The 26,500-nt window shown below is 39.0% G+C and overlaps 3 protein-coding genes across 4 annotated transcripts; 2 read left to right on the forward strand and 1 right to left on the reverse strand.

The window, feature by feature from the left end:
• Positions 1–1,814: 1,814 nt before the first annotated feature.
• Positions 1,815–12,913, forward strand: LOC146474399 (uronyl 2-sulfotransferase-like). 2 transcript variants are annotated; one of them, XM_085116987.1, is made up of 9 exons: positions 1,815–2,122; positions 5,477–5,508; positions 7,913–8,053; positions 8,881–8,960; positions 9,826–9,973; positions 10,683–10,780; positions 11,293–11,447; positions 12,532–12,750; positions 12,781–12,913. In XM_085116987.1, exons 1-8 carry the CDS (start codon positions 1,960–1,962, stop codon positions 12,699–12,701), a joined length of 987 nt encoding a protein of 328 aa, XP_084973113.1. In that variant the 5' UTR covers positions 1,815–1,959; the 3' UTR covers positions 12,702–12,750; positions 12,781–12,913. The 2 variants fall into 2 exon arrangements, with proteins under 2 accessions (XP_084973113.1, XP_084973112.1); XM_085116986.1 differs by having other exon boundaries at positions 12,532–12,913.
• Positions 12,914–15,849: 2,936 nt separating this feature from the next.
• LOC146474400 (pituitary-specific positive transcription factor 1-like) lies at positions 15,850–17,579 on the reverse strand. Its single transcript, XM_085116941.1, has one exon. The coding sequence runs from the start codon at positions 17,291–17,293 to the stop codon at positions 16,568–16,570; it is 726 nt and encodes a 241-aa protein (XP_084973067.1). The 5' UTR covers positions 17,294–17,579; the 3' UTR covers positions 15,850–16,567.
• A 1,647-nt stretch (positions 17,580–19,226) lies between these two features.
• Positions 19,227–24,688, forward strand: LOC146474401 (prostaglandin reductase 2-like). Its single transcript, XM_085116991.1, has 4 exons — positions 19,227–19,633; positions 21,459–21,629; positions 22,433–22,633; positions 23,627–24,688. Exons 1-4 carry the CDS (start codon positions 19,268–19,270, stop codon positions 23,960–23,962), a joined length of 1,074 nt encoding a protein of 357 aa, XP_084973117.1. The 5' UTR covers positions 19,227–19,267; the 3' UTR covers positions 23,963–24,688.
• The last annotated feature ends 1,812 nt before the right edge of the window (positions 24,689–26,500 follow it).

Genomic DNA, 26,500 nt, shown 5'->3' on the forward strand with positions numbered 1-26,500 from the left:
TGCGCTTCACTGTTTTGCACAAGTTTTTTAAGTCAAGAATTTTGGAGTTACTTGAAATCAATTAATGAAAATGAGCCAAGTTATAACCACAATGTGCTGAAAGTGACCATTGACAAACTTTATGACCATTTTAAGAATTAACACTCAGAACCAACTCCCTCCTCCATGCCTCCATTCCAAAACAAAATGTTTCATCAAACATGGCCACCAAAGAAGCGGATATTTTGATTATAGAAATAATGTTAGACAAGGCTGCATTCTTTCACCTATGCTTTTCAATCTTTATCTAAATGAAATTCCTTTCCTTCTTGATAAACAAGACACAGACCCTATATTATTACCAAATGGTTCTCCTCTAAGTTGTTTATTATATGCAGATGACCTAATACTTATCTCTCACTCAGCTGCTGGACTACAAAATGCAATCTCCACAGTTTCTCAATTCTGTCGCGACTGGATGATGAACATAAACACGAAGAAAAAAACTCTTATTTTCCAAGAGAAATACAGAAAATCGACCCATGATAAACATCTGTTTTACATGAATGAAGATAAAATTGATATTGTCAATAGCTACACTTATCTCGGGTAAGATTTTTAACAAATGGTAGTTTTAAGGAAAACAAAATGCTCCTTAAGGAGAAAACCAGAAGATCAATTTTTGCAAATCGTCGCTACCTTGATTTTCTAAAATTGCCAATCGATGTTGTTAACAAAATATTTAATTCCTTATATCTCCCAATTCTCCTGTATGGTTCTGATGCATGGAGCATTTATGATAAAGATGATTATAACTCGTGGGAGAAAGGTATTATTGAAAAACACATATTTATTTTTGAAAACAAGTTCTAGGTGTAAACAAACAATGCCCAAACGTAGCCTGTAGAAATGAACTCGGTCGATTGCCACTGAAAGAACTAACCGACCTAAATGTTATCAAAATTTTGGATACATTTAGAAAACCAACCAGAAAACAGTATTGCCAAACAATGCTTACACATATCAACACATATGGCAGACAAAAACCAGATGAGCCTTATGCAAAAAGTTAATGACCTCTGTAAAAAATCAAACCTAAACGCATTACACTTAAATGAGAACAACACATGCATTTATCTCTCAGGTCAGACTGACGCTTAATAAAGAATTGACTCAACATCAATAAAAGCTGATGAAACAAAACAAGAAATTGAAGTTTTACTCCATGTTTAAAACTGACTCTCACAAAGCTGATTTCTTGAACACAATAAACAATCCCTCTCACAAGAAAACGATAAATAAATTTCGACTCGGAAATCATCGTTTACGGATTGAAACTGGCAGACACACAATACCCCAAAAACCCGGAAAATCTCCGAAATTGCCTTTTCTGCCACTTAAATGAGGTTGAAAATGAATTACATTTGATACTCAATTGCCACCTTTACGATAATTTACGTTCAAAGTTTTTTGTAGACATATTAATAAGAAAATATCCTCATTTCAATGATTTGGACGATAATTTTAAAATCATTTTTCTTTTTAACCTATTTGCAGACTTACAGCTGCTTTTATCCATTCATGTATGGATTATAGACAGACGTTAATTATTAAATTTAATGAGAAACCCTTTTGTAATTTTAGGTAATAACATGTACTCATGTGGGAATACCAAATAAATTGTTGTTATTGTTGACTAGTCCACAAGTTCGGGCTGCGGCGGCTTCAAAGAGTTGACGCGATTCAGGCAAAGCCTCCTTTTCTCTCCTCAGTAAAGAAAAAGACAAAAGGAGGCTCTGCTCGCAGGGTGCGGCTGGTAATTTTTTCCAATCGATTTTGTTCTATCGAGTATTTTATATTTACAGATTTATCAATGGCTATAATTGCTCACCCTTTTGTTTGCTTTCGTTTGCATTTTCCTTAATTACAAAACGCGAAAACCGCTAAGAGGACGGACACAACTCTTCGACGTCGCAAATTATGCAGTCAATGCAGAGATTGAAATCTGTATTCTTGTTGTTAGCCGTCTTGATCATAAGTACAACATATTTTGTGTCGGTGCCTTTTCAAGTCAAAGCTCCCCGAGCCAGAAGAAGTACACAAATCGAGGAAAGGCACTTGTATCAGATCCACAGCTGGCAAGGTAAGTCTTTTAGTGAACTGAAATTCAGTCAATTATGCTTTCTCAATGTTGCATGAGTTAACTTCCGGCGAAATATTAACAGGGGCAACGAGAACATGTGTTCCCAGATCGTTTTGTGTAAGCTAATTCAGTTTGCATTGACTGTTTGGATTGTTTTAGCTGAAAATTGAAGTTGAAGAAGATTTCAGGGAATGGCATCTTATTCCTCGAATTAATAAACGAGCTCTTGTTGGCGTAACAACAATGTTACAGCTGACCTTGTTTCGAATGTTAACTACATTAGAGATTTAGCATCGCGTTTACGGCAAACTGCAAACGCCAGGCTGAAATTTTCTCTTTGATGAAAAACAATGAAGCTTTTTTGGTTTAAGCTTATCTCCACCCAGTCGGCGACAGCTATCGAGCAAACACGAAAAAGAGAGAAGTGAGTACGAGAAACACAAGTTTATGCATTTTAGAACAAACAGCGGCTTGACGTTTCTAGTTTGGCATTAGCCGTAAACGCGAAGCTAAATCTCTCTAACGAAATTTTGAGATGACATCTTGTCGAATATCCTGACAATTAAATCCGAAATTCTGAGGCCATTTAGGCTTTCTCAACAGTTATTCACCGAAAGGAACCATTGGGTGCTCCTGAATTATGTCTGCCTGCGTCTTTTTAACAAAAAGAGCTGCTGCACGAATCACCGACAAAGTGCACCCAACAGACATAAAATAAGGCAAAAGTGTATGTTTTTTCTGGATTTGAACATTCACTCTGAAATATGCGCATATTCGCGATTTTCGAAACAAAAGAGCTAAAAGGAGAAAAACAATAGCGTGCTGCATTCATTGTTTAGTTTGCCACCAACAACATATTAATGAGCTTCGTTGTACATTCTTGGCAAGCAATGGCTGAAGCGCTTTCATAAGGTCCCTGCATGATTGCACGTAATATGACAGATCTACGAACTTTGTTGAACTGGAAGTAAATGTCCCGAGAACAATAGGCATTCTGCGCGATGTTTAAACACTTCAAGTGTGGTTTCCCGTGTCTAGAGATCATTTGGTGGTCTTTTAAACGCATATTTGTGTTAGCTAGAAAATACAACAACAACAACAATTAATTGGGTGTTCCCTCATGACATGGTATTACCTAAATTACAAAAGGGTTTCTCATTAAATTAACGTCTGCCTACTGATCCATACATGAAAGGATATAAGCAGCTGTAAGTCTGCAAATACTTGTTGGCTTCACACTACAAGCTAAGTTAGTTTCACGTAAGCACTTGATTCAAGTACACTTGAAAATCTCAAGTCTCACTTTAGAAAACTTGGCTTCATACCTGGTGACAAAGTATACACTTGAAGCACAAGCTGTCAATCATCTTTCGCGGTAAAATCAGAAATGCGATTGCTCGCCGGAAAATCATGGAGCCTTTGCAACGGAAAAACGTTTTATGTAAATTTTTGTCTTTAATTTTAACTCAGAGAGTTTTAACATTACAGGAAATGCATGGGTACTTCATTGTTTACGAGTACTTGGCGACAACACATGTACAAAAGAACAGGCGACATCTTCTGTATTTGTCGAGAATGGTTCAACAACGTGGTTTTCGGCAAAGAAATCGCCACAGGGTTTGGGCATGGCCTCGTCCACAAAATTGGTTTAGACTGCTTTTAGCTAACCGCGACATGGATCCGCTTTGGAAAATGCATTTCCGCGTGACTCGTCCAACTTTCAACGCTTTGTGTGACTTCGTACGCGGAGTCCTCAAAATGCGAGGCGTATCTCCAGTTATCCATTTTGATTTTTTTTTTGGATTGATTTTAGTTCACAGCAAAATGTTTATCTGTCCTGACACCGCAGCACGTGGCTTTCAGTTGGTTTCCCTTTTCCTATTGGTCAAGTACGTTCTCAAGTGTGGTGTTGGCCATACTTGGCGGCGTACTTCGGCTTCTTTGAACTACGAACGTTTCCATGGTCACTGAGTAAAGTTCAAGTTGGTAGGTTTTACCCCTTCACACTCAAAGTAGGTTTCAAGTGCACTTAGATTATACTTACAAGCTCTAGTGTGAAGCCAACAAGTAGGATCAACATTGTTAAAAAGAAAAATGATTTTAGAATTATCGTCAAAATCATTGAAATGGGGATATTTTCTTATTATGTCTTCAAAAAACTTTGAACGTAAATTATCGTAAATGTGGCAATTGACTTGTTTGCCTTTTCGTTGTTAAAAACCTTTGGCTAAAATAGCAAAACCTCCAATTATAGAACAATTAAGCATTTGCGACGAGTCTGGTGTCGTATTTATCAACGTAAAAACACTTTTATTTAACGTTGCGGAAAATAGCTCGCTACAGTTTTGAGTTGAGCGTTTTGGAGCAGCCACCCTCTTGGAGACATCCTCCATCAGTCTTGAATGTTTAGTTTTTTCAATAGAGCTAATTTGGCCATCGTAAAGAGATTCGAGTGCTGACGTTTTTAGCGTTAGCCCTTCGTCAGAGCGAATCGCCCTTCAGTCATCAACTTTGTTGATAAACCAAACTGTTCGTTTCTACTCCCTACCGACGCAGCACCGCAGTTTCTTTAGAACCTTACCCCCTTAGCCATTTCGATCAGTCTTGGCCTGCGCATGCTCCAAGTAATCAGTATCGTCTATCGACAAACGAAGATAAAATAGGACTCTTTCCTTAGCTAGCGTTGACCTATCCAGCTTCTCAAGGTGCATGGTCCTTTAGACCCATAGAAGATATTTAACTGTATTCGTCTCCCTGGTTTGTTCTTATTTAAATTCCGTTTTATTTAACTGGAGTTGAAAGCTACCGTCCTCAATCAAGAGATCTAGAAAGTTTAAAAAAGGACCACCACTGGATGCAATTACACCTTTTTTACTCTTCCATCCAAGGCCACAAATTGCGTTACACTAAATTGACTGAAACCTCCGCTCAGTCTCACAATGTTCTACCCTTTCCGGCAGTAGACTTGCTGTGAACTTCCTGTGCATTTTTATAAATAAACACTTTCCTCTAAATATGACAAGCGTTGGTTATCGCCTAAACATCATGTAATTAGAGTATGCTTGTCATCTTTAAAACAAGTTTCCCTGTTTTTCAGTGCTAGACGGGGAAAATCGGAGCGATAGATGTTAAGGAAACTTCCATGGCTTGCGTGTTATATGTAATTTGGAAATTGCCGACGTACAAATCAATACGATCTTATCTGACAGTCCAACTAAAAGAATATGTATCTATTTTACCTTTAATACAGTTTTATCTCGACGTGTCCTTTTCTAAAGACCAACTTCATCAAGCCCTGGTCATTCTAAGGGTTTGAACTAAACTAAACTTGGATACTCTTACTTCTCTTCCTAGATGCGGTGCCCGTGACTTCAACAATCAAAGGGGTAGGTCTTCGTTAATTTCTTTCCTTTTTTGGGGGGGGGGGGGGGGGGGAAGGGGGGCAGGAAGGGGGCCCGATAATAGACCGAAGGGGTTTCATGGGTAGTTTACCACATATTTTTCAATCATAATTACGGTTTAGTTTGGGAAAAAATGTCATATGTTTTAAAGGTTTTTAGAATTATTAGTAATTATCTCTGAAATGTGCATGGTTAACCCCAACTTTCTTTTGGGATCAAATGGTCCGTGCACTATAGACATAAATTGCACAAAAACACCTCTGTATTTTGAGGTCACCGTCCTTAACAAATACCTCTTTCTCTCATGAAGTGGGAAGCTACACGAGAGCGTACGAAAACTCGTTGTCACGCCGAAACAAGTTATGTTTTTTGTTCATAACGCCTTCACATCATCAGACTGGGCTGGTGAAATTTCAAAATTGGCGAACTTACTCGTGAAAAAAATCTCGGGGTCAACGAATTTCCATGCTGGGATACGGGTTTTTTCATTTGTTTGTGTATTTGACGATGGGATAATGATGGGTTCGACACTTGTGAAACGATTTTTTTTTTAGGAAGCGTATAACCAATTTTTTTGACCATTGAGTATTCGCAATGCGCTTGTGGTGCGCTGAAGTTCCTACGATACAGTTTGGGCGCTTCTGAGCGTTGAAACAGCTGGGGAAAAGCTTCGAAGAGCTCTAAACTTTCTCTGTGGCACTTGTTAGACAATACCAAAGTACAAGGTCGTTGTAACTCGTGGCATAGTCGAAGTGGAAGTGAATTGAAACCTCCAACAAAAAACTGTCACTCCACAAAACCGGTTTATTCATCGGAACTTCCCACGAACGCTAATTCAAATTGTACCATGTTCAAGCCACCTTGCGTTTACATAAGCAGAGTTTGCTAATAGAGTTCGGTAAAACTGTCAACTAAAGTTTTACAGCAGAGTAAACAGCTAAGATAGCGTTTTTTAAAACTCTTTAACCTTCAAAAAGCTGTTAACCTTCTGAGATGGTTCTGAATATTGCACTGGGCTTGAGAGCAAATATCACTAATTTTGTAGATCAAGACTATGTTCACAGAAAGTCGATTGGAGCGGGAAAGGTCAGAACTTCTATTTAAACAGCTTTCGTCAGTGAACTGGCAATAATGCATGAAAGTCACTTTGCACTAACGAGTCTCCCTCGATCTAGGTAATTTTGAAAAGCACCTTATGAGCGCCGCTAAATAAACATTCGTCTTTTAAAACAAGGTATTCGCATCTAGAAAAGTATCACTTTCTAAAAACACCAAATTTAAAGTGTGTTACCATTTCTAGCGGCTTGATTTCCCCCCTTCAATAGTCCATGTGATATTCAAAGTTCTTGATGATAAATTTGTAAACAGGTCGCAAGTGGTACGTGTTATCAGTTTTGCTCAGTCTTGAAGAGCACAATTTACCCACACGCGCAAAGTGTTCAAGGTGCGTTTGTAGTTTTCGAATGAGATGTATTGAAGTGTTGAAACGTTCAGTTCGTATGATCATGAAGTATTGCAAGAAAATTTTACATTTAAGCAAAGGTTTGTTAATACATAAGCAAGTAAAAATCAACGATAAAATCGAACGACGTTTTGGAGTCATCATGGCATAACATAACATAACAAAACATAACACAATATTTTATTCCGGAAAACAACAAAATAAAAACTTCCTGAAAGGGGAAATCGTGAGGTTAGTGCCATATAAAAACAATTTCCCCAAATAAACATTCTAAAATCTAAAACAATCACAAACATTTATTAGGACTATTTATAATCCGTAGTGTACATGATCTTTAGTCTGTTTCGAAATAACGTTATTCGGAACCAGCGCGTACAACATCCTTAGGTAACTCGTTCTAATTGTTAACAATACGTACAAAGAAAGAGTACTTATAACAGTTGCGAATGGCTGATTTCAAATAAAGTTTGTAGTCAGATCCTTTGTCTGGGATTTCCTTCCGTCACCTCTCTCGCCTCATTTCACACGGATATTAGGACGGTCTTCAATTGAGTGTCGAGAGTAATTTCGTGTTTGCTTTGGTTTTGCATTATTACGCTCTGTGATTGGTTAACAATACTCGCGCCACTTTCTCAACCAATGGGAATCCAAACCAAAACCAATCGTGTTTTGGCCGCACGCGTTTCCCGCGCTTGGCGCCAGTTACATGTATATGCTACGAATTCTGATTGGCTCGTTGTGTTGTTTACATCTGTTATGATTGGCCAGAGTAATTACTTTGGTTTTGGTTTTACGACACTCAATTGGAAACCGCTCTAAGTGCCATCGCCTAACGCTTCATCTTTATCTTCCTATCTATAGCTTAGCTTTTGGTTGATCATAGGAAACTGTCTGATCACATTTTCCATATTTTTCTTCCCCGTACAGAAACGAGTGATTTACAATCGAGTGGGGAAATGTGGAAGTCGCACAATGATACAGCTTATGGTTGCACTAGCAAAACAAAATAACTTCAAAGTGATTGGTTCTACGAGAAGCCAGAATCTTCATCTTAATCTTCGTGAACAGGTAATCAAAATTAAATCAACGACTAAATAACTCAATTGGTTGAAGCCAGTGCGTCGAAATCTAGGGCACATTAAATTTGGTAAGATAATCTGATTTGGTATTTCATTAAACACAATTTCCAAATGTTGTAGTGGGGTTTAAGGTTATAATTATTAGTTAGCATCCTGGCAATTGGTGATTGCTTTTAGTAAAAGGACGGGTTAAATTGTCTTCATCACCAGAGCGCTGTAAAAATCGTACTTTTGCCACACTTGAACAAGCGATGCAATAAAAATTGTGTTAAAACGTCGGTAAACAGCTGCCTCTGAGTAGCAAATCTAAGGTTGTAATACTAGTTGCATTGATAGACCAGACGTAGCTACTAACCGCACCGGCTTCTAAGACAGTCTTTAAGGTCATTAAGCTACAACTCAGCTTTTGCGCACAATGTTTCAAACTGACTGTAACTTGCTGTACTTGTTTAACGATCAATGAACAAATGGTGATCCATAATAGAGGCTTTTGGCACTAGAAGCCAGGGATCACCCTCGAACGGCAGCAACCCCCCCCCCCCCCCAAAAAAAAAAAAAAAAAAAAAAACATAAGAATCATCTCAGGCTAACTTAGAATAATCCTGATTCTTCCACGAATTCTTGCACTCGGATGTTGACTGTATGCAGGTGTCTCTTTTGTAGAAAAGGTAGATTATTACGCTGTTCTGAAGGTTTTACATCTCTTTGGGGACTCAAAAGAGAACCAAGGAGAACCATTCACGTTGCTTAATTTAGTGAGTACAGTTTATACTTAGTAACGTTGAAGTAAGCGTGGAAAATATCTATGTTTTACAGATGGGATTTGTGGATTTCATAGATCAACTTGAAGCACCATTCATTTATCATCATCATCTGTATTTTGTCGACTTTAAAAGGTAAACTACTTTAAAAACTTATAAGTCCCTTCTTGGTCCACAAACTTAGACATTGTACGCGCCGACCCGGGATGCGTTTGTGATGACCCTCAAAAATTCCGGAAGATTAACTTTTTGGGAGTAACTGTTGCAAGTGATCAAAGACTTCCCGATAACAGCCCCTCGTTTACTGTAGAGTTACAAACTAGTATGTTTTCTTGGGAATGAAGCTGAGAAGGAACTTTTTGTTGTTTAATTAGAAGCAAATAGCGTATGAAAAGCCACAAACTAGACATGAATGTGTAAAACTCAACAACAACCAATTTTATAATTGTGTGCTTAGTGACCTGGCCTTTTAAGTTGAAGCGAGGCTGACTTTGGTTTGATGCAAACCTCAGTGCTTTTCAAATGTGAACGGGAACTACTTAGCATGATTTTCATATGAAAAGAAGTGAGGCTTGTATCAAAACAAAATCAACTCCTGTCTCTCTTCCAATCAAACACTGATCACTAAACCTAACAACTATAAAAGGACCACACCAAAGCTCGCCTTTGGCCGCCATACACAACGTCTCCGCTCGTGAACTGAGAAGATTTTTAAAACGAATTTTTGTCAAGTTGCATAAATAATAAGAAGAAGTGCACGTCTCCATGCAGAGGCTCGGCCCAGGCTATTTACGGGTGGGTTATTTTTAGAATGGAGATTTTCGCGGGAAAAAATCGAAACAGCCAGTCAAATAGTAGTGTATCGATTATTTTTTATCCTTCTTCTTATGTGTTTCTGGATTTTGTTAAGTTCATTAATCGATATTTTATTGAAATATATTCCACTTTTCATGTTTGTACAAGTGACTCGATCTGCACGTCTTATATTTTTCCCTTTCAGGCTTGGCTCTGTTCAACCCATTTACATAAACCTCATCCGAGATCCACTTGCTCGACTAGTATCTGGCTATTACTTCCGTAGATTTGGAGATTACAGGGAAGGGGAAAGAACATGGGGTTTTACAGGCACAGATGAAACGAAGAATCAGGTTTGTGTTAAACGAGCTAGAAATTAAAAAGAAAGAGGTAGGCAGGAAAGGCAAAGTTAAGCATGGTCCGTACAAGGCTAGACACACGATCAAAAAGGCATTCTTCATAACACAAGGTGAAAATATTCTCAAGTATATAACCGCGTTGCGTGCTATACAATTGATCACTTCTCGAAAAAGTATTTTGTAATTAACAAATCGACGGCAATTTTCTATGGTCTCTTATAGACCATAAAATCACGTCAAAAAATGTTCAAAACTCAAGTGGAACCACGAGCCGCAGGTGAGTGGTTTCACTGCCAAGTTTTGGACATCTTATGGCGTCATTTTATGGTCTATAAGAGTATAGACCATAGAAGACTGCCGTCGATTTGTTTTTTACAATAACATGGAAAGAGTACGAGCGAAATTTGCTGGGGTTTTTTTCGTTGAGAAAGCGCGCGCGTCACATATGACGTCATTTTTATTGTCAGTACTCTTATAGACAATAGCTACGAGCCAATCAGCGCGCGGAAATTTGGACAGTTATTTGAGACAAGGTCTTGACAACTTTCTGATGGCTTTTGTTTGAGTCACTTGTCGGAAAGCAACGTGAAACGTTTCTTGGGAAGATGGAAGGGACCCATCAGAACGTTGCAAAAATGTAAAAATGTTGAAAAAAAAATATTGCCTGCTTAAACGTTCTTCTTGTTTGTTATATTGTTATTAGACATTCGATGAGTGTGTTCTCAAAAACATGCCAGAATGCAGTAATCGGAGAATTTTCTACATTGTTCCGTTCTTCTGCGGACAAGAGGCCTTTTGCAGGTAAGTATACAGTTTGATTTATATTGCTCTTCTTTGTGTTATGATTTTCTCTTCCTTGTTTTATTTTTGTCTCCTCCAATAGACCTTTATCACACGGCGGCTATGTTGAGTCTCATGAGAATAAAAAGCTTTGTTTTTGCTCGGGAAGCCTCGCACTGAATTCTCGTCTGGCCGAGGCTTGCCGTACGAAAACAAAGCTTTTATTCCCCGCCCGAGACTCAACATGGCCGCCGAGTGATAAGGGTCTATAGTAACCGATCTGAATATACGGAAACAGATGACCAATCAGAAAGCCGTATTCAGTACACGTGATATGGAGGTAATCTGATTGGTTAGTTTTGACACGTGTGCTGAATACGGCTTTCTGATTGTTCACCTTCTAGGGTTTCCGTATATCCAAATCGGTTACTTCTTGCTCCCTGTTGTTTCTCTGCGTTCTCATGGAAGAAGCCACTATGGCAAGAATTACACGGCACATTTTGTAAACATTTTTGCTTTTTTTTTTCCTACAGGATTCCTTCACTATTAGCTCTAAGACAAGCCAAGATAAACGTCATTAAAAACTACTTGGTGGTTGGGGTGACTGAAGAGATGGAAGATTTTCTTTTCGTTCTCGAAAACCTCCTCCCTGAATTTAAGGGTGTTCTGAATGTGTACAAAGCACCAGGTTAGATGATTTTTGTTGTTGTTGTTTAGTTCAGAATTGGCCGCCAAACGGTGTAAGATGTTGAGCTTTTGAAGTAAGACCCCAACCAAAATTTGCATTATGAAGTTATTCGTGGCAGTCACCAGAGATCTTAAAAGTTGTGTACTTAACTGAGATGGCATTTCATTGATTAAATGCGTTCGATAGCTTGCTCTCTACTCCTTAACACCAAACATGATCATAGAGATAATTAAGCGCTGTCAAGGTGTGTCCCCTTTTCCAAAATGGCAGCCGAAAATTCAAATAAGTTAAAATTAAAAACGTATAACAGCACTAGAAAGAGCACTTTTACTTTAGTAACCCTGCAAAGTTTCAGCATATCAGGTGTAATATCAGATGAGAAAATGTAAGTTGAAAAATGAAAAATTTACACTGGGACGTTTGTATGACTGGGGGTGTGACGTATAGCCCAGTCATACAAACGTCAGCAAATTTCATCTTACATTTCCTAAGCTGATATAACACCTAATGTGCTGAAACTGTGCAATGTTACTAAAGTAAAGGTGCTCATCCTGTGCTTGTATCAGTGTTTCATTCAGTTCAATTTTAACTCATTCAAATCTGTTGCTGCCATTTTGGAGAAGGGTCTATTGTCTAGGGGAACTGTTCCCAACAAGTTTGTTCGAAGAGTACCCACCCTATCTGGAGTAGGTGGGTTATCGAAGACACCACCTGTCTCATGAACATTACCAAAATAATTTAATTGGCATTAAAAAATTGAGTTGACCGCGCAGAAATATTCGGCCAGCAAGAAAAGAAACAAGAAAAGTGAGGTTTGAATTTCATTGTCATTTTTTCAATGCTGGATAGAGGGCTGGCTATGCAATAAAGACACCATCTTTTCAGGTTGAGGAAGAGGAATGTAGGCAGAGACCACCCTCTATTTTGTGGTTTGGTGGGTCCTGTTCGAGTACCACTTCTCTTACTGAAAAGCCGTAGTGACTTCACACTTGCATGATGTACAATCTAATACCTGCTGTGCTATCTTCAAAATGCGTGTTCCAACTATTTATCATATGACAACAGAGTTTACTTTCGTTTGTAGGGAATGAGCTTCAAACTAAAATAAATACAACCAAGACGATGAATAAGAAAGGACCTTCTCTACAAGTGGAAGAGATCATGAAGAAACGTCTGGAATTGGAATATGACTTTTACAACTTTGTAAAGGACAGATTTCATAAACTAAAAGCTGAACTGCAAGCTTCCTCTTAAGAAACATTTATCTAAGCTTGATTCCTCTTACTCGTGAAAGGTTGACACCGTTCTCGACTGGATAATTTTGTATTTATTAGTAAAAGGGGGACACCTCTCTAAGCTGAATACTTTAAAGGCAGGAAAAAAGACATCGCCCTACGTCGGTCATTTCTTTAAGACGAACGCCTTTTTAAGGCATCCCCTGTGAGATCGTAACTTTGTCTCCAACATGGCCTAGAGGAACAGCTAGTACTTGGAAGGGGGGGGGGGGGGTGGGGTGGAGCTTGTACTCCTTTCAGATAAAAATGTGTTATTTTCATATCTTATAGCTTTCACTGAAAGGCAATATTGTATTATACACTAGCTAGCAAAGTATTTCTTGTTTGAGAGAATGGTTATAATCCGATTTGATCTAAAAAAAAAAGTATTTGTTGCTTAAATCCGAGTTTGACGGCAGTTCTTTCCATTCTGGATGGTGTTTGAAGTAAAAAAAAATAATGTTTAACAAATGTTCAACGTGAAATGCGACTGAGTTAGTGGACTCCAAGAAGTTGTTAAGAAAGTTGGCAAAATAGGGACAAGTTTTATCTAAGTGTCGCCAACAGTTTGACAACATTTTCTTTCAACTTTTATTGTTGTGATGTTCAAGTATATATGTTTTCTAAAGAGTCTTATTTCTCGGCCTTAAGGAGCACTGGTAGAGCAGCAGCCGTTAGGATATATTTATAAGCGTGACAGGGGTCCTGACAAACGAGACATTTTTTACCCAGCTAGACCAAGTGTTTTAATAAAAACAATCTCAGCAAATTAACCGTCTAATGTATTCAGTTCCCAGCCAGCTCTATTCCAGCCTGAAGAGCGGGTTTTTAGTCGAGCGGCCCCATCAGATACTCCTGGTGGTGGTCAACTAGAAAGCCTTTGCTACTTTGACCACCACACACATTTTATTATTTGTACTGTATTTATTTTTATCTTGTAATTATCTGTTGTAATGCTTTTCTTTCTATGTTAATGTTGTGAAAATAGAGTGAAATAAATTAACCTTGCAATAGCAGGTCTAACATGAGATTTGTTTGGAGTTCTCGTGATTTTGACAACAATTAAAGAAAGCACCCCAGCGAGTTATGATCGGTCGGTGAAGAAGAAACTGAATATTATCTAATGTAATTCGAATTCTGCTTTGAAAGCTTTACAACTGCAATCTTGGATAATTCCCGTGTCTAGTTTTTGGCAAAGACCGGCTACGTCGCTTCTGTAGTTTTCGAAGGCGCCTTTTACAGATGTGACAAAATGTTGTGCAACAAGTTGTAGGATGCCCAGCAAACTGATTGTAGACATTAAATGCTCCACGACGTTGTGCGATCTGTCACCTAATTTTGCGATTGATGAAAAGCACAGCAAATAATCGCTCACGGTTTTGACTTGCTTGGAAAACCTAGCCAATGTACAGCCACCCCCTGTAAAAAAAGAAAACATGATGTTCTTCCGCATGTCAACGAAATTATTATCCGTCTCCCTGACAATATTATTTCTGCAAAAAACACGAAATACAACTCATTTCACAAGTCCCTCTGTTGGGCGCACGAAGGAAGCACACGTTGCTCGCCGTTCATGAAAACCCCGCGAAAATGTCAACCAATTAAAATGAGCTATTTGCATGATGCAATGATCAGAGAGTATCAGCCAATCATACAATTTTCCACAGATCCTTGAAAAAATCACGTGACTTCTGAACACGATTATCAACGGTCAAACACAGACGTCTCTCTCCCCGATTTTTCCAGAGGAGAGAGGGAGGGGGGTGGGGGGGGGGGGGGTCGGGGCTGTACACAGGCTTGTAGGAGCCGTGGACTTTAGGTTCACCGATTTACAAGGACATTTTTGTAATAAAGTTGTTATTAAAACGAAGTTGTTGTAAAGGAGTTTGCCTAATCAAATGACCCTGTGAACGACAAGGAACAGAAAACAGATAGGAAGAAAATACCCTTCGAAGCATGAGCAGCCAATCAGAGAGCATACACATACACCACGTACCTACCACTAATAGCAGATACCGCTGAAATCTGATAAACTCGAACGTACGTAAGACAGAGGGAAAGAAAATCAACAAAATTAATGCCAACTTAGATTTGCCCCGCCGCAACCCAAAAATGTGCGCAACGCGATTTTGTCTTTTTTTGTCGAATATGCGACGGTAGGACTTCAGGAACCGACAAAATAAAATTTTATAAACATAATTTTATTCAAATTTGTTTAGGATTTTAAACTTGCTATTTGATGTTTACAGTGCTAACCTTGACAGTTAAATAGCCTTCTTTGGTTAAGCGGAAGCTTGTTAGCATATGTGGTCACTGATAATCTAAGAAACCGTGATCGATTAATTAGTTGTGGAAAAGCGTGGGTCTATAGATATATGTTAGCGAGAGCTTTCGTCGCGTGTCGTATCCGTTTTAACGGCCTACTCTCCAATTTGTGATGGCTAAGCTGACAATTCCTAAAACAAGCAAAATTCGTTTTTTTGAAGTTATTGACGCCAATTTAATCGCCCTCATTTAAGACGGTTAAACTATTTCGTTTGGCACGAGTAACAATACTCTGGTAAATTCCTATTTTTTTTTTCTTTTCCCGTTTGAAAAGGTTGGAACCACCTTGTGCAGCATAATAAACACCTTCACATGAAATTAACTGCTCAGTAGCTTCAGTTGAATGATCGACACAGTTTACTGACGATTTCATCCGCAGACACAAAAATTAGAACCACCTTGTACAGCGTAATAAACAGCATCACAGGAAAGTACTGCTCAGTAGCTTACATTTGAATGGTCACAGTTTAGGATTTCACTTACAGACTCGAAAGTTAGAACCACCTTGTACAGCGTGATGAACAGCACCACAGGGAAGTACTGCTAAGTAGCTTTCATTTGAATGATCACACTTTAGGATTTCACTCCATTTGCAATACATGCATAATGAGCCGAAACAAGGTCTATTCAACTATTTCCATTTCATTACAGGATGTGGCAAACTGGGGTAATTTTTCTTAACTATGGGAGTCAGAAGGTTTGCAAAAGGTGTCGAGGATTGAATTAAAATGTCGTATTCCAGTTATGTAATTCGTAAAAGCAATATAAATCTGAGTCAAAGGACTAGTAACAACATATTTATAAGAGCTTTTAAGTGAAAGTTTTATTTTTCTCGTGCACACGTGAGATAGCACTGCATGTACATGAATGGAATTAAGTTATTTGCTTCTGCTGTCCGCTTCATCAAGACAAAACTATACTGATATAATTCCCTTTTCTTTACATATTTAGAGTTAGCAATTAACAACGAATACATGCAAAGATAAACAGTTTTATATTACAGAGAGTAACTTAGTTTTACAAGCGTCTAGCCAAGTTTTCTCCATGTTATAAATGTTAATAATATGTAGCATACAGTAAACAAGTTAAATGATAAAGTCTATTTTCAAGGCAGTGGAAAACGCCTTCTTACTACATTATGCAAGTCTGCTGAAATATTTACTATCACTGAAAACGGCACGAAAAAGCTGAAAATTTCAAAGTTTCGGTATACGGAATTTGTATTCGTTGACAGTTATAAATGTCTTAAGCTGTCGTGCCATCACAAATGAATGTTAAATTTAATTCCCAGTGTTTCATAGCTTTTTGCAAAGTCATTGGCTTCTCTTTCCGAGGCAAAAAGAAAAAGGATTTCTAGGGATTTTATTCAAATTCCGAACATAACTTTGAATTTTATTTCCGAGAATGATGTCAAATAATACCTCGCAGTTATATTGATGTATTTCTTGACGACATGTATGTACAAGAAGTTTAGATTGCATAACGTCACTGTGAGGTTTTTTTCTTTTGGTAGGCATTTAGTCAATCGTTTTTACAAGCAAGGAATCCATGAATACTCAGCGATGTCTTGACTCTTTTCTCTCTTTGTCGTCTGTTGCAAAACCAAACTCTCACTACCTCTCTATCCAAGCGCAGACCTTCAGCTATTCGGATGATCTCCTGGGAAGAAGGCTTGGGCTGCTTCAGAAAATGATCTTCAAGGTGCTCTTTTGCAGTCAGCCCGATAGTTGTTCGTCTTTTTCTTCGACGCTCAGCGTTAAACTTATCACCACACGCGCCACCTGAGCATTCAGCTTCCTCCAGCCAGCGCCCCAGAATCGGTTTCAGTTTACACGCGTTCTTGAAGCTCAGCTGGAGGTTTTCAAAGCGGCAGATTGTGGTTTGGCTAAAATCTGTTCCGTGGACTGACGCTAGCGCCGCGCCGACGTTTGTTTGTGTGAATCCGAGCTTAATCCGTCGTAGTTTAAACTGCGTTGCAAACTCTTCCAGCTCGCGGAGTTTTGATGTGTCGATGGCGAACCCCAATCCATGAGAGGCTGCAAGGCCGGGGTCGGCTTCGAAGCTTGCTATGGGGTTAAGAACGAATGGAGACCCAACGTGAATATTTGCACGAGGGTCCATTTTACTGCAATGTGTTACAGGCGGTAATCCAGTAGGATGTGAGGGCATCATTGTAATTGGTGGTTCACGAGCCATAGGCTGGTATGGCGCGTAAGAAACGTCTGTGGGATAAGGTGGACACGCCATTGCTCGGTGATATCAAGCTAGATTTAGCCTCACAGTCGGAGTGAAAGCACAAATCTCTAAGCCGTCATTTAAAGTGAACTCAACGCGCTGCAGGCAATAATTGCAGATAACAAAACTCAATGCGAGCTCCTTAGGACCGGAAGACGTAAAGTCGGAAACACGGCAAAAGTGCCGATGTTTTAGGTTGAAAGTGCTCTGCTATCGCTGTTCAATATAGATGAGATAAAATGTTTTTTTTCGATACTGTGCGCGCTAAAAGCAACTGTAATTTCCAGACGAAGCATGAACAACGAAGAGAGATCGAAGAGATTTGGATATTTGTTCACCTCACGCAATTTTTTTTGCACGAACTTCAAATTACAAAAAAGATACTCAATGATGTGATCTTCTTAAGTATAGAAATCTTTTCTGATAGCTTATGGTTAAGGATGTTTTCGCCTGTGAAATTTTTCTTCCAATTCTAAGGTTCAGGTTAGGCTAAAGACAGGCAAGTGCGTGAAACATTGATTGGAAATTGTTTTTATTTCATGTTGGGCACACAAATCAAAGGAAGTTAATCCATTATCACAGATCACGACACATTATGAACCACACGATAGCGGTGTGTTCGCTAAAAGTGTGATTATACCGTTCAATAGTGCCTCATTTCGCCAAGGAGTTAATTATAACTTCAAATCGGAAGTTAAACACAATTTAAATCGAGTTAAAGAATCGTAACTTGAGGCGATGTCTATTTGTTGCTCGCTAAGAGGTTAGATTCCGTGAATTTTCTATCGGATTTATTTCGCCGCGTTTATCTTTTCTTTAGCTTCAATTTTGACAAAAACTATCGTTGAAACAGTCCTTTGAATAGAGAAACACTGTTTGCAAAAGCGAGCTTTATTATAATTTGTCCCTTACTGGGAATAATAAACTCGTCGCTATGTTTTTACTTTTTACAGATCACGAGGATGATTTTAAGACAAAGAAATCTTTACACGCGCGTCAAATGATAACTTATGAACCAAAGGCACAAATGTTTTCATATTAATGCTTCCCAAAGGAAGATGTTTAAAGATAAACGGCTGAACTCATTGAAGTTTGGACAAATCATTAATGGACTGAATACATTTAACCGCACTTAAACAGATACAGCGCGAATCTCGAGCTGGCTCAGTTTTGAATAAATTAATCTACATCAACTACACCTGTACCGATTTGTCACAGGCTACCGTTTCAAAAAAAAACGTAAAAGGACTGTATGTTTGAAGATTTTTATCCGCCATTTATGACTGGGTCACGTAGATATAACTAAACCGTTGTCGCACCATAGTTAGTTCATAAAGTCAAAAAAAAAAAAAGGTTTCGTCTGAAAAAGATTGTTGTGTTTCAGAGGCGAAATTGAGTTGTGCTTTGCCAGTGTCGGCCACCGTAGATTAGTACTTTTTTATATTTTTGAAAAGCTTACTGTATATAGTTTTGAAATAAAATTTTCGGAGACGAATTGCTTTTAAATAGATCAAATTCATGTGAACGATCAGATGGGATGCAAAGTTTAATTTAAAACGAAACGAAAACAAACGCGTAATCTCCAGAGTCAAATCGCACGTGGCAAAGCAATTTAAACTTTTTACCGCACTATGGTCGGTAACCAACCCAAGATAGGGCGGTTTTCAAATTGATTTTCGTAAAACCACAACAAAGGTATCAAATCACTCTACCCTACTTACCAATCGCAACAAACGCCAAAACTACCGCGGGAGAAAGTTGGTTTTATTTTGTTTGTTGGTTTTTTTGTTTGTTCTATCCAAGCAATACCTTCTATGTAAATGGCATGCTAAAAGTTGTTGTTGACACATGATTTAAGGTTCTGCATGCTCTATTAATATTGTGCCCAGTTGCTTTCGGCCGTCAGCGGCAGGTCAGTTCTGTGAAGGTCTGGGGACGAATGAACCTTCACTCTCCCCATGCCCTCGCCATTGCAAACAAAACAAAATGGCGGCAGAAATTCGTGAAAACAAGTGCATCGTATTGCAGAGCCGTCCAGGAGTGGACAACGAACCAACTGAATCAAACTTTGCTCTGGAAACAAGAGAATTTCCCCCCTGCAATGAAGGACAAATCTTGGTGAAGACGCTGTATTTGTCCGTAGATCCTTATATGAGATGTCGGATGAATGAAGACACAGGCTCTGGTTACCTGACATCTTGGCAGCTAGGACAGCCTCCGAGTGGGGGTGGGGTAGGGATGATTGTCCAGAGCAGAAGTGAAAAGTTCCAAGAAGGAGATGTTTTGGAGTCATTCCAGTGGCCGTGGCAAGAGTTCGTGGTGTTCTCTGGCGAGGATCCTTACCTAAACAAGGTACTGATATTAACCGTGGTAAATACTTTTTGTTTTACCCATGAGTGTCTCTTGGTTAGTTATGTAACAGTTATGCATCAGTCAATTCCAGCCGTGACCATCCTCACCCCCCCCCCTCCACCCCCTGGGCAATAGTGGGGCATTTTCCCACTGTCCATCCTGGGGGTGGGGCATTAGCCTTCCACCCAATTACCCCAGGGCATTTGACCATCTCACTTTTTTCACCCTACAGCATTGTCGCTTCCTTAATGACAAATTCATCGGCAAATACAGTAAATTTCTTATTGAATACGTCTAGATAGGACATAAAATGCTAGAGCTGTAGAATGATCTATTTTGCACCAACTACAGGAAACAAGACCCAGCTAGGACTTAATTTGGCCTGAATTAGCTTAGATTTTACTAAAAGTAAGACGAGAAATGAAGAAAATAAAATGTTTTTGACATGCCACCACCCCAGGGCATTTGAACAACTATTTTGTCCCGGCGGTGGGGCATTTGCCAGTTTATTTTCAAAAAATCATAATTCCTGGGGGTTGGCCCTGGTGTGGGGGGGGGGGGGGGGATTGGCACTGTTGGAATTGACTGATGCATTAAATCGAAGCTTCAACATCCCCCCGGAAAATGCCCCAGGCATTTTAATTTTTGGAAAATTAGTGTTCAAATTACCCCCTCCCCGAGCCAGATAGCCGTTCAAATGCCCTATCATAGCTCCATTTTAGGTGGTGAAATGCCCCCACCCCGGGGAAATTAATAAGTGAGCATATTACTCTTTTAAGCATGTAGCTTTCTAATGCTCCTGAAGCAAAGTCTGCAGACAGGTTTCAACAGACAACACAGTTTTTATTCTATTATACTATAACTGCTTAATAATAAAAGAAATTAACCGATAACAAAGTTGACCAATTTTGATCACAAATTATTGAATCTTTAACTTCACAAACATTTGTACATGTATATATTGAAATAAATCATATTAGCCTTCCGTCGATGCAGATCACTATTACTGGGTAAATGCAAACTTGAAAATTCATGTTTTTTTTTTAAACAAGCAAACTATGCAAAGAATATGGGTGGATGTTGAAGCTTCGATTTGACTGGTACATTACCTTGGGATTTGAATTCTCCCTTTCTTTTGCTTTGGGGTACATCCAAGCTGCAGATGATAAAATTCTCATGAGGTAAATTACCTAGGGCAAAATCAATCACACTAACTTCTCACCAAAATACGAAATACGAGGTCTATGCATTGATTCAATAGTGAGCTTGGGCTACCAGTGTATTATCTGGTATTCGTAGAAAAGAGAAAACGAAAGAATTTTCTTTCCCTGACAAGGACTTGAACCCATGACCACCAGATCGCCATGTTTTGACCTAGCAACACCTGGGGGTCTGGGGTGAGTGACCATGAGGTAAAATAAGAAAAAAGGGGGCATAAATTTTTGCTGCTGTATATGACGTCTGCTTAATGAGTAATTGATAATCTATGGTTTAATTATTGGATTTGTTTGCCATAATGTTGCATATTGGACTGACAACAATGGACAGGCCTTTCTTCCAGAGAAAGGGCTTACTGCATTTCCCTGTAAAATTATATTGGTTCTTGAAGTGTATCACAAATGGCTTTTGATTTAAGAAGTCTTAATAATTCCTATAATTTGCTAATGAACTAAAACATTGACATTGTATTGAACAGGAGACAAGTCTTTCTTCCAGAAAGGGATTATATTTCTGTATGCACATAACTTTAAATGTTCATACGCCTTTTGATTTTAAAAGGGTGTTACAGCTGGACTAACATATTGATTTTGTATGAATTCGTCAGGAGGACAGTCCTTTTCTGTGCTCTAATCCATCTCTCTTGCTGGGTATTGTGGGAATGACTGGGCTGACATCTTACCTTGGTATCAGAGAAAAAGCTCACATCATTTCTGGCTCAAACCAGGCTGTGGTTGTGAGTGGGGCTGCAGGGGCTTGTGGGATGGCTGCAGGGCAGGTGAGTCAAGTGAAGTGTGGTAACTACATCATACAACTGCACAAAATAATGCAGCATATCTGCAATATCTTGGTATAATTGTTACTTCTTTTAGAGTTAATGTGCTGTTTTATAGTATGTGGAGTGACACGTTTTAATAAATGCCCGCCCCCCCCCCCCCCCCTAACTCCTCTTTTCAAGGAGGTATTTCTTGAAAAGGCCTTGTTTAGGGATTTCATAGATCCTACATGACTACATATAAAATTTCTAGAACTTTACTGAAAACTATAATTTCCTTTTTTTCTCCTTCACTTTGTGTTAGATTTCATTTACAAATTTTTTTCATTTATTTATTACTTTTTTGGCAGCAGCTTCTAGTCTGTCTTTGGTATACAATAAAATTAAAACAATTAAACTAAATCTACTAGTAACAGTGACAATTATTATTCCATGAAATATTTTACAATAACTGTCAAAATTCTCACACACTGATTGGCTCAAAGCTATTGTCTATGAGACTACAGACAATAACAATTATGTTGGATGTTATGTACATGCTTTAAATCTCAATGAAAATCAGCCAATTCTACTCAAACGTTTTCCATGTTATTGTAAAAAAACAATAACATCATTTTATCATCGAATAAGAGTATAGACCATGGAAAACTGTTGTTGATTTGTTAAAGGTCAGACAATTACACATGAACTCAGTATAACCAACTGGTACATAGGACCAAATAGGGTATAAGTTCAGGTACAACAAGACTGGAAGTGATTTCAGTGTCTCAATTTTTTAAAACATTTTTGTTGTACTTTTAAAACAGATTGCCAAGTTAGATGGCTGTGGTGTTGTCATTGGCATTTGTGGGAGTGACGAAAAGTGTGGCTGGCTTACAGAAGAGTTAGGCTTTGATTTTGCAATCAACTATAAGACAACAAAGAACATCTCAGAGCAGATACAACTTAAGTGTCCAGCAGGGATTGATGTGTACTTTGACAATGTCGGAGGTGAAATAAGTAATGAGGTAATGGTGGTGAGGGTGAGATGATGATGATGATGATGATGATAATTATGAAAATATAGTCTTAATTATCTTCTCCCCCAGAGTGGCTTTTCAAAGAAAGTCCTCTCTTCTTTTGGTTTGCTAATTTGACACTTGGGTGAATCAACAAACTCTTTTTTAACAAGCTTGCTAGTGATTACTGCTCCATCTATAGACTATCCGTCCTTTTGTGACCTATTGCTCTGATGTTGGCAGGTTCTTTAGAATGACAAATGTACTTCTGTTTTGTTCATTTGGCAATTTTTAGAGAGAGTTAATGTTAGTGATAAAAGCCTGAGTAACTTTTAGAATGAGAAGACAAGTAGCCTCTTAATTTTTCGCAGGGATAGTAGAGTGAGGGAAACACGTGTGCATGTGACAATAAATTTATTGCCTCCCGTGAGGAGAAGTGACACGTGCGAGGTACTGTTCATGTATGCTTCCGTGTGCAGTGGCAGATCCTGACCTTTAGGTAGAGGGGGGAGGGGGTCTCTTGAGCACTCACCTTGCTTTGCTTCGTAAAAGAAATATATAGTGCTTCCGGCCCCTCCCCAAGCTTTGCCACTGGTGTTTCACTCGTTCTACTCTCCCTATGAAAGATAAGAGACTGTCTTGTGAAAGAAATGTGAATAAAGGTCAGACACTGACCTGCAATCTTGGAAAAAGAAAATCTGAGTTCTCCCAGCAGGAGTTGAACCTAAGACCATCCAATTACTAGTTTGGGTGCTCTAGCACTGAGCTACAAGACACTCACCAGTAACTGAAATAACTGCATTGACTGCGTAGAAAACTTAACACAACAGCGACGTGATAGAGGCCAAATCGAGAGTCAAAAATTATGCAACCGTGGACACCTATTTAGAGTTGTTAAACTAGGACTACTTTTAGTCTAAGGAATGAGGGACATATAACCTCATCCTCTACCGACATAATTTTAAGGATAACTACAAACTCCACCCCCTTTTATTTTTCCAGGTCATTCGCTGCATGAATCAGAACAGTCATATTGTTTTGTGTGGGCAGATTTCAGTTTACAACAAAGATGTGCCTTACCCTCCCCCCATGCCTGAAGATGTCCACAAAATTTTCGCTGATAAAAATATAACACGTGACCGCTTCCTGGTGCTTAATTACATGGAAAAGTTCCCGGATGCAAAGAAACAGCTGGAGGCCTGGGTACGAGATGGAAAGTTGAAGCATCGCGAGACGGTAGAGAAAGGCCTGGAGACCACTGGCCGAGCATTTGTGTCTATGATGAGAGGCGGGAATATTGGAAAACAAGTTGTGAAAGTGGCGGAAGGGACATCCTAAAAGTCCTCTCAAAAAAACCCCAGTGCCCCTCATGTCTGCGGAGTTTGGTACGAGATTGACCAGCAAAATTTTTGCGGGTGAAATCGCAGTATCAATTCGGCGAGCCTCGTTTAAAAGCTGAAAAAGGTACAAAATTTTAGGGTAGACTAGACTTGTAAAAAAATAATAATAATTATAATAATGTAGTGAAAACGGCAGAGTACGTAATCACTTGTTAGCATAATTATGTGGCATGGCGAACGAGTTTTCCAGGGACTGTAGTTAGTAACAGTTTGAAAATCTATTAAAATTAATATTAAATAGAAGGAAGATCCTCGCAGTTATTTACGCAACTTAAGCAGTAGTGGAAAAAAAGCCTGAAAAAAATTCAGGCTTGAACGGGATTCGAACCCATGACCTCTGCGATGCTGGTGCAGTGCTCTACAAACTGAGCTATCAAGCCAGCTTGGAGCTGGTCATATTGTGAGTTCGTGATACTTTTTCATCAGTCACCAAATAATAGCCTAATTTTGCTTTGTGGGTATTCATGTGACTGGCTGCACAGGTGGAAATGGATAGCAAAGAAGCACATAAGCTGAGAAGTACACATCTCTATACTGGGGCTCGGCGCAAGACTCTCACAACCAATCAAATACCAGGGCGTGTATCGATAGTATCATTATTTTTAATTTAAATCGACATTGAGCCCACCTGCAGCCGTAACTCACTCCGTGGGGTAGAGAAAAATGATTAAATTATTAGTCGTCTCACCTGAAGTAACTTTCACTTAGTTGCCAAAGTGATGGTAATGGAACACGCACTTTGTTGGCTTCTTTCGCATTCACATTAGTTTTTTGATATATCAATGAGATTATACGTTTGAACAAGAACACGGCACTCATATCGTGGGTGGAAAAATGCCTCTCCATTAGGGGTATCGAATGGTCTCATTCAATTTTAAAGTGCTCGCAAAATTTGGCCTCTGCTCGAATTGCTCGCAAAAATTAAACGGGTGCTCGCTTGCTCGTGCTCGCAAAATTTTTGCAACTGCTCGCATGCTCGCATTCTCGTTGACATGTGCTCGATTGCTCGAAATTTCGTTAATCCACCTTTGTAGTTATTTTTTATACTGAGTTCAGCCTGTAACTGTTGTTCCGTTTTGGAGGTGTCAGCCAGATTATTAGCTATTACTTGGCGCAAAACAACGTATCTTATTCTAAAAAGAAGAGAGATTCCGGCTAGCGGAAAATTTACGAAGTACTCGAAGTGTTCGCTGCTCGCCATCTGTATTTTTCTAAAGACGCTTGCCATATCTGTATTTTGTAAAGTGCTCGCTGCTCGGAAGAAAAATTTGTCAACTGCTCGTGCTCGCAAAAACAAACACACTGCTCGCATGCTCGCAAATGCTCGCAAAGACCATTCGATACCCCTTCCATTTAATATCAAAACTTTCCGTAATTTCTGATTTTCTCGTCGTTGGGGCTGACGTTGCTGCTAATAGGGACCTTAAATAAATAAATAAATAAATAAATAAATAAATAAATAAATAAATAAATAAATAAATAAATAAATAAATAAATAAATAAATCAATCAACTTTGTTTAACGAGGGTGACACTTAACAGTCTGACGACAAAAATTGGAATTTGGAAATGTTGGTTTTTGTGGAGGGAGGAAAACCGGAGAACCCGGAGAAAAACCCTCGGAGCAAGGACGAGAACCAACAACAAACTCAACCCACATATGACGCCGAGTCCGGGAATCGAACCCGGGCCACATTGGTGGGAGGCGAGTGCTCTCACCACTGTGCCATCCCTGCTTACGCACTATGTCTTACAAAAGGAAGCTTAAGCAAGAACGATGGTGAAGACAACGACAACGCTGCAAAACAAAAGGTTTAATGAGCAAAAACAATCGCTCTGCAAGTGCGTTTTATATTTTGGCACATTTCTTTGCCATCCTCTGTACGACAACGACGTCAACGAGAACGTCAGGAAACAGTAGTGTTAATTAATTAGCAAAACACTGCTTCTGCATGTGCATGGTACTACACTTTGGTACATTTCTTTGCCGTCCTCTGCAAAACAACAACGTGAATAACCAAATTTAAGGTTTTATGGAGAACGTGAACGTATGATGATTAATTTTCCTTTCTCTTTCTGAACTTTAAAGGCGCCCCTACAACTTTAGCTCCTGGATAGTTCAACTACATTACACAAACTGAGAGAGTATAAATCATCGCGAATTTATTGAGAAGATGCGAAGGTAATTTTTTAAGTTCCGTTTCCATCGGCGGCGTCGTCGTCTCTGCTTAAGGACCCTAACAACGTGAAATGACCACATTCAAGGTTTTGTGCAGAACGTGAACACAAGACGGTGAATTTTTCATTTTCTTTCTTAATTTGAACGCCACTCCTACCAATTTGGTTCCTGGGTAGTTAGCCGTTTCTGTAGAAGTTGAGCGAGTTGAAATAATCGCGAAGTAGTAAAAATGAAATAAAGTTGATTTTAGGAGAACGTGGGCACACGACGGTGAATTTTTTTCTCTTTCTGGACTTGA

The sequence above is a fragment of the Pavona decussata genome, unplaced genomic scaffold, assembly GCF_977016875.1.
Source record: "Pavona decussata unplaced genomic scaffold, jaPavDecu1.1 SCAFFOLD_89, whole genome shotgun sequence".
Taxonomy (NCBI): domain Eukaryota; kingdom Metazoa; phylum Cnidaria; class Anthozoa; order Scleractinia; family Agariciidae; genus Pavona; species Pavona decussata.

What these genes read in the sequence shown, in the direction of transcription:
- LOC146474399 (XM_085116986.1), top strand. Translation starts at nt 1,960, where the DNA reads ATGCAGTCAATGCAGAGATTGAAATCTGTATTCTTGTTGTTAGCCGTC. An exon ending in GGACAAGAGGCCTTTTGCAG is followed by an intron (nt 10,781 to 11,292) that starts GTAAGTATACAG and finishes TTTTTCCTACAG; the next exon opens with GATTCCTTCACTATTAGCTC. An exon ending in GAATGTGTACAAAGCACCAG is followed by an intron (nt 11,448 to 12,531) that starts GTTAGATGATTT and finishes TTTCGTTTGTAG; the next exon opens with GGAATGAGCTTCAAACTAAA.
- LOC146474400 (XM_085116941.1), bottom strand. Translation starts at nt 17,293, where the DNA reads ATGGCGTGTCCACCTTATCCCACAGACGTTTCTTACGCGCCATACCAG.
- LOC146474401 (XM_085116991.1), top strand. Translation starts at nt 19,268, where the DNA reads ATGGCGGCAGAAATTCGTGAAAACAAGTGCATCGTATTGCAGAGCCGT. An exon ending in AGGATCCTTACCTAAACAAG is followed by an intron (nt 19,634 to 21,458) that starts GTACTGATATTA and finishes TGAATTCGTCAG; the next exon opens with GAGGACAGTCCTTTTCTGTG. An exon ending in GAGGTGAAATAAGTAATGAG is followed by an intron (nt 22,634 to 23,626) that starts GTAATGGTGGTG and finishes TTATTTTTCCAG; the next exon opens with GTCATTCGCTGCATGAATCA.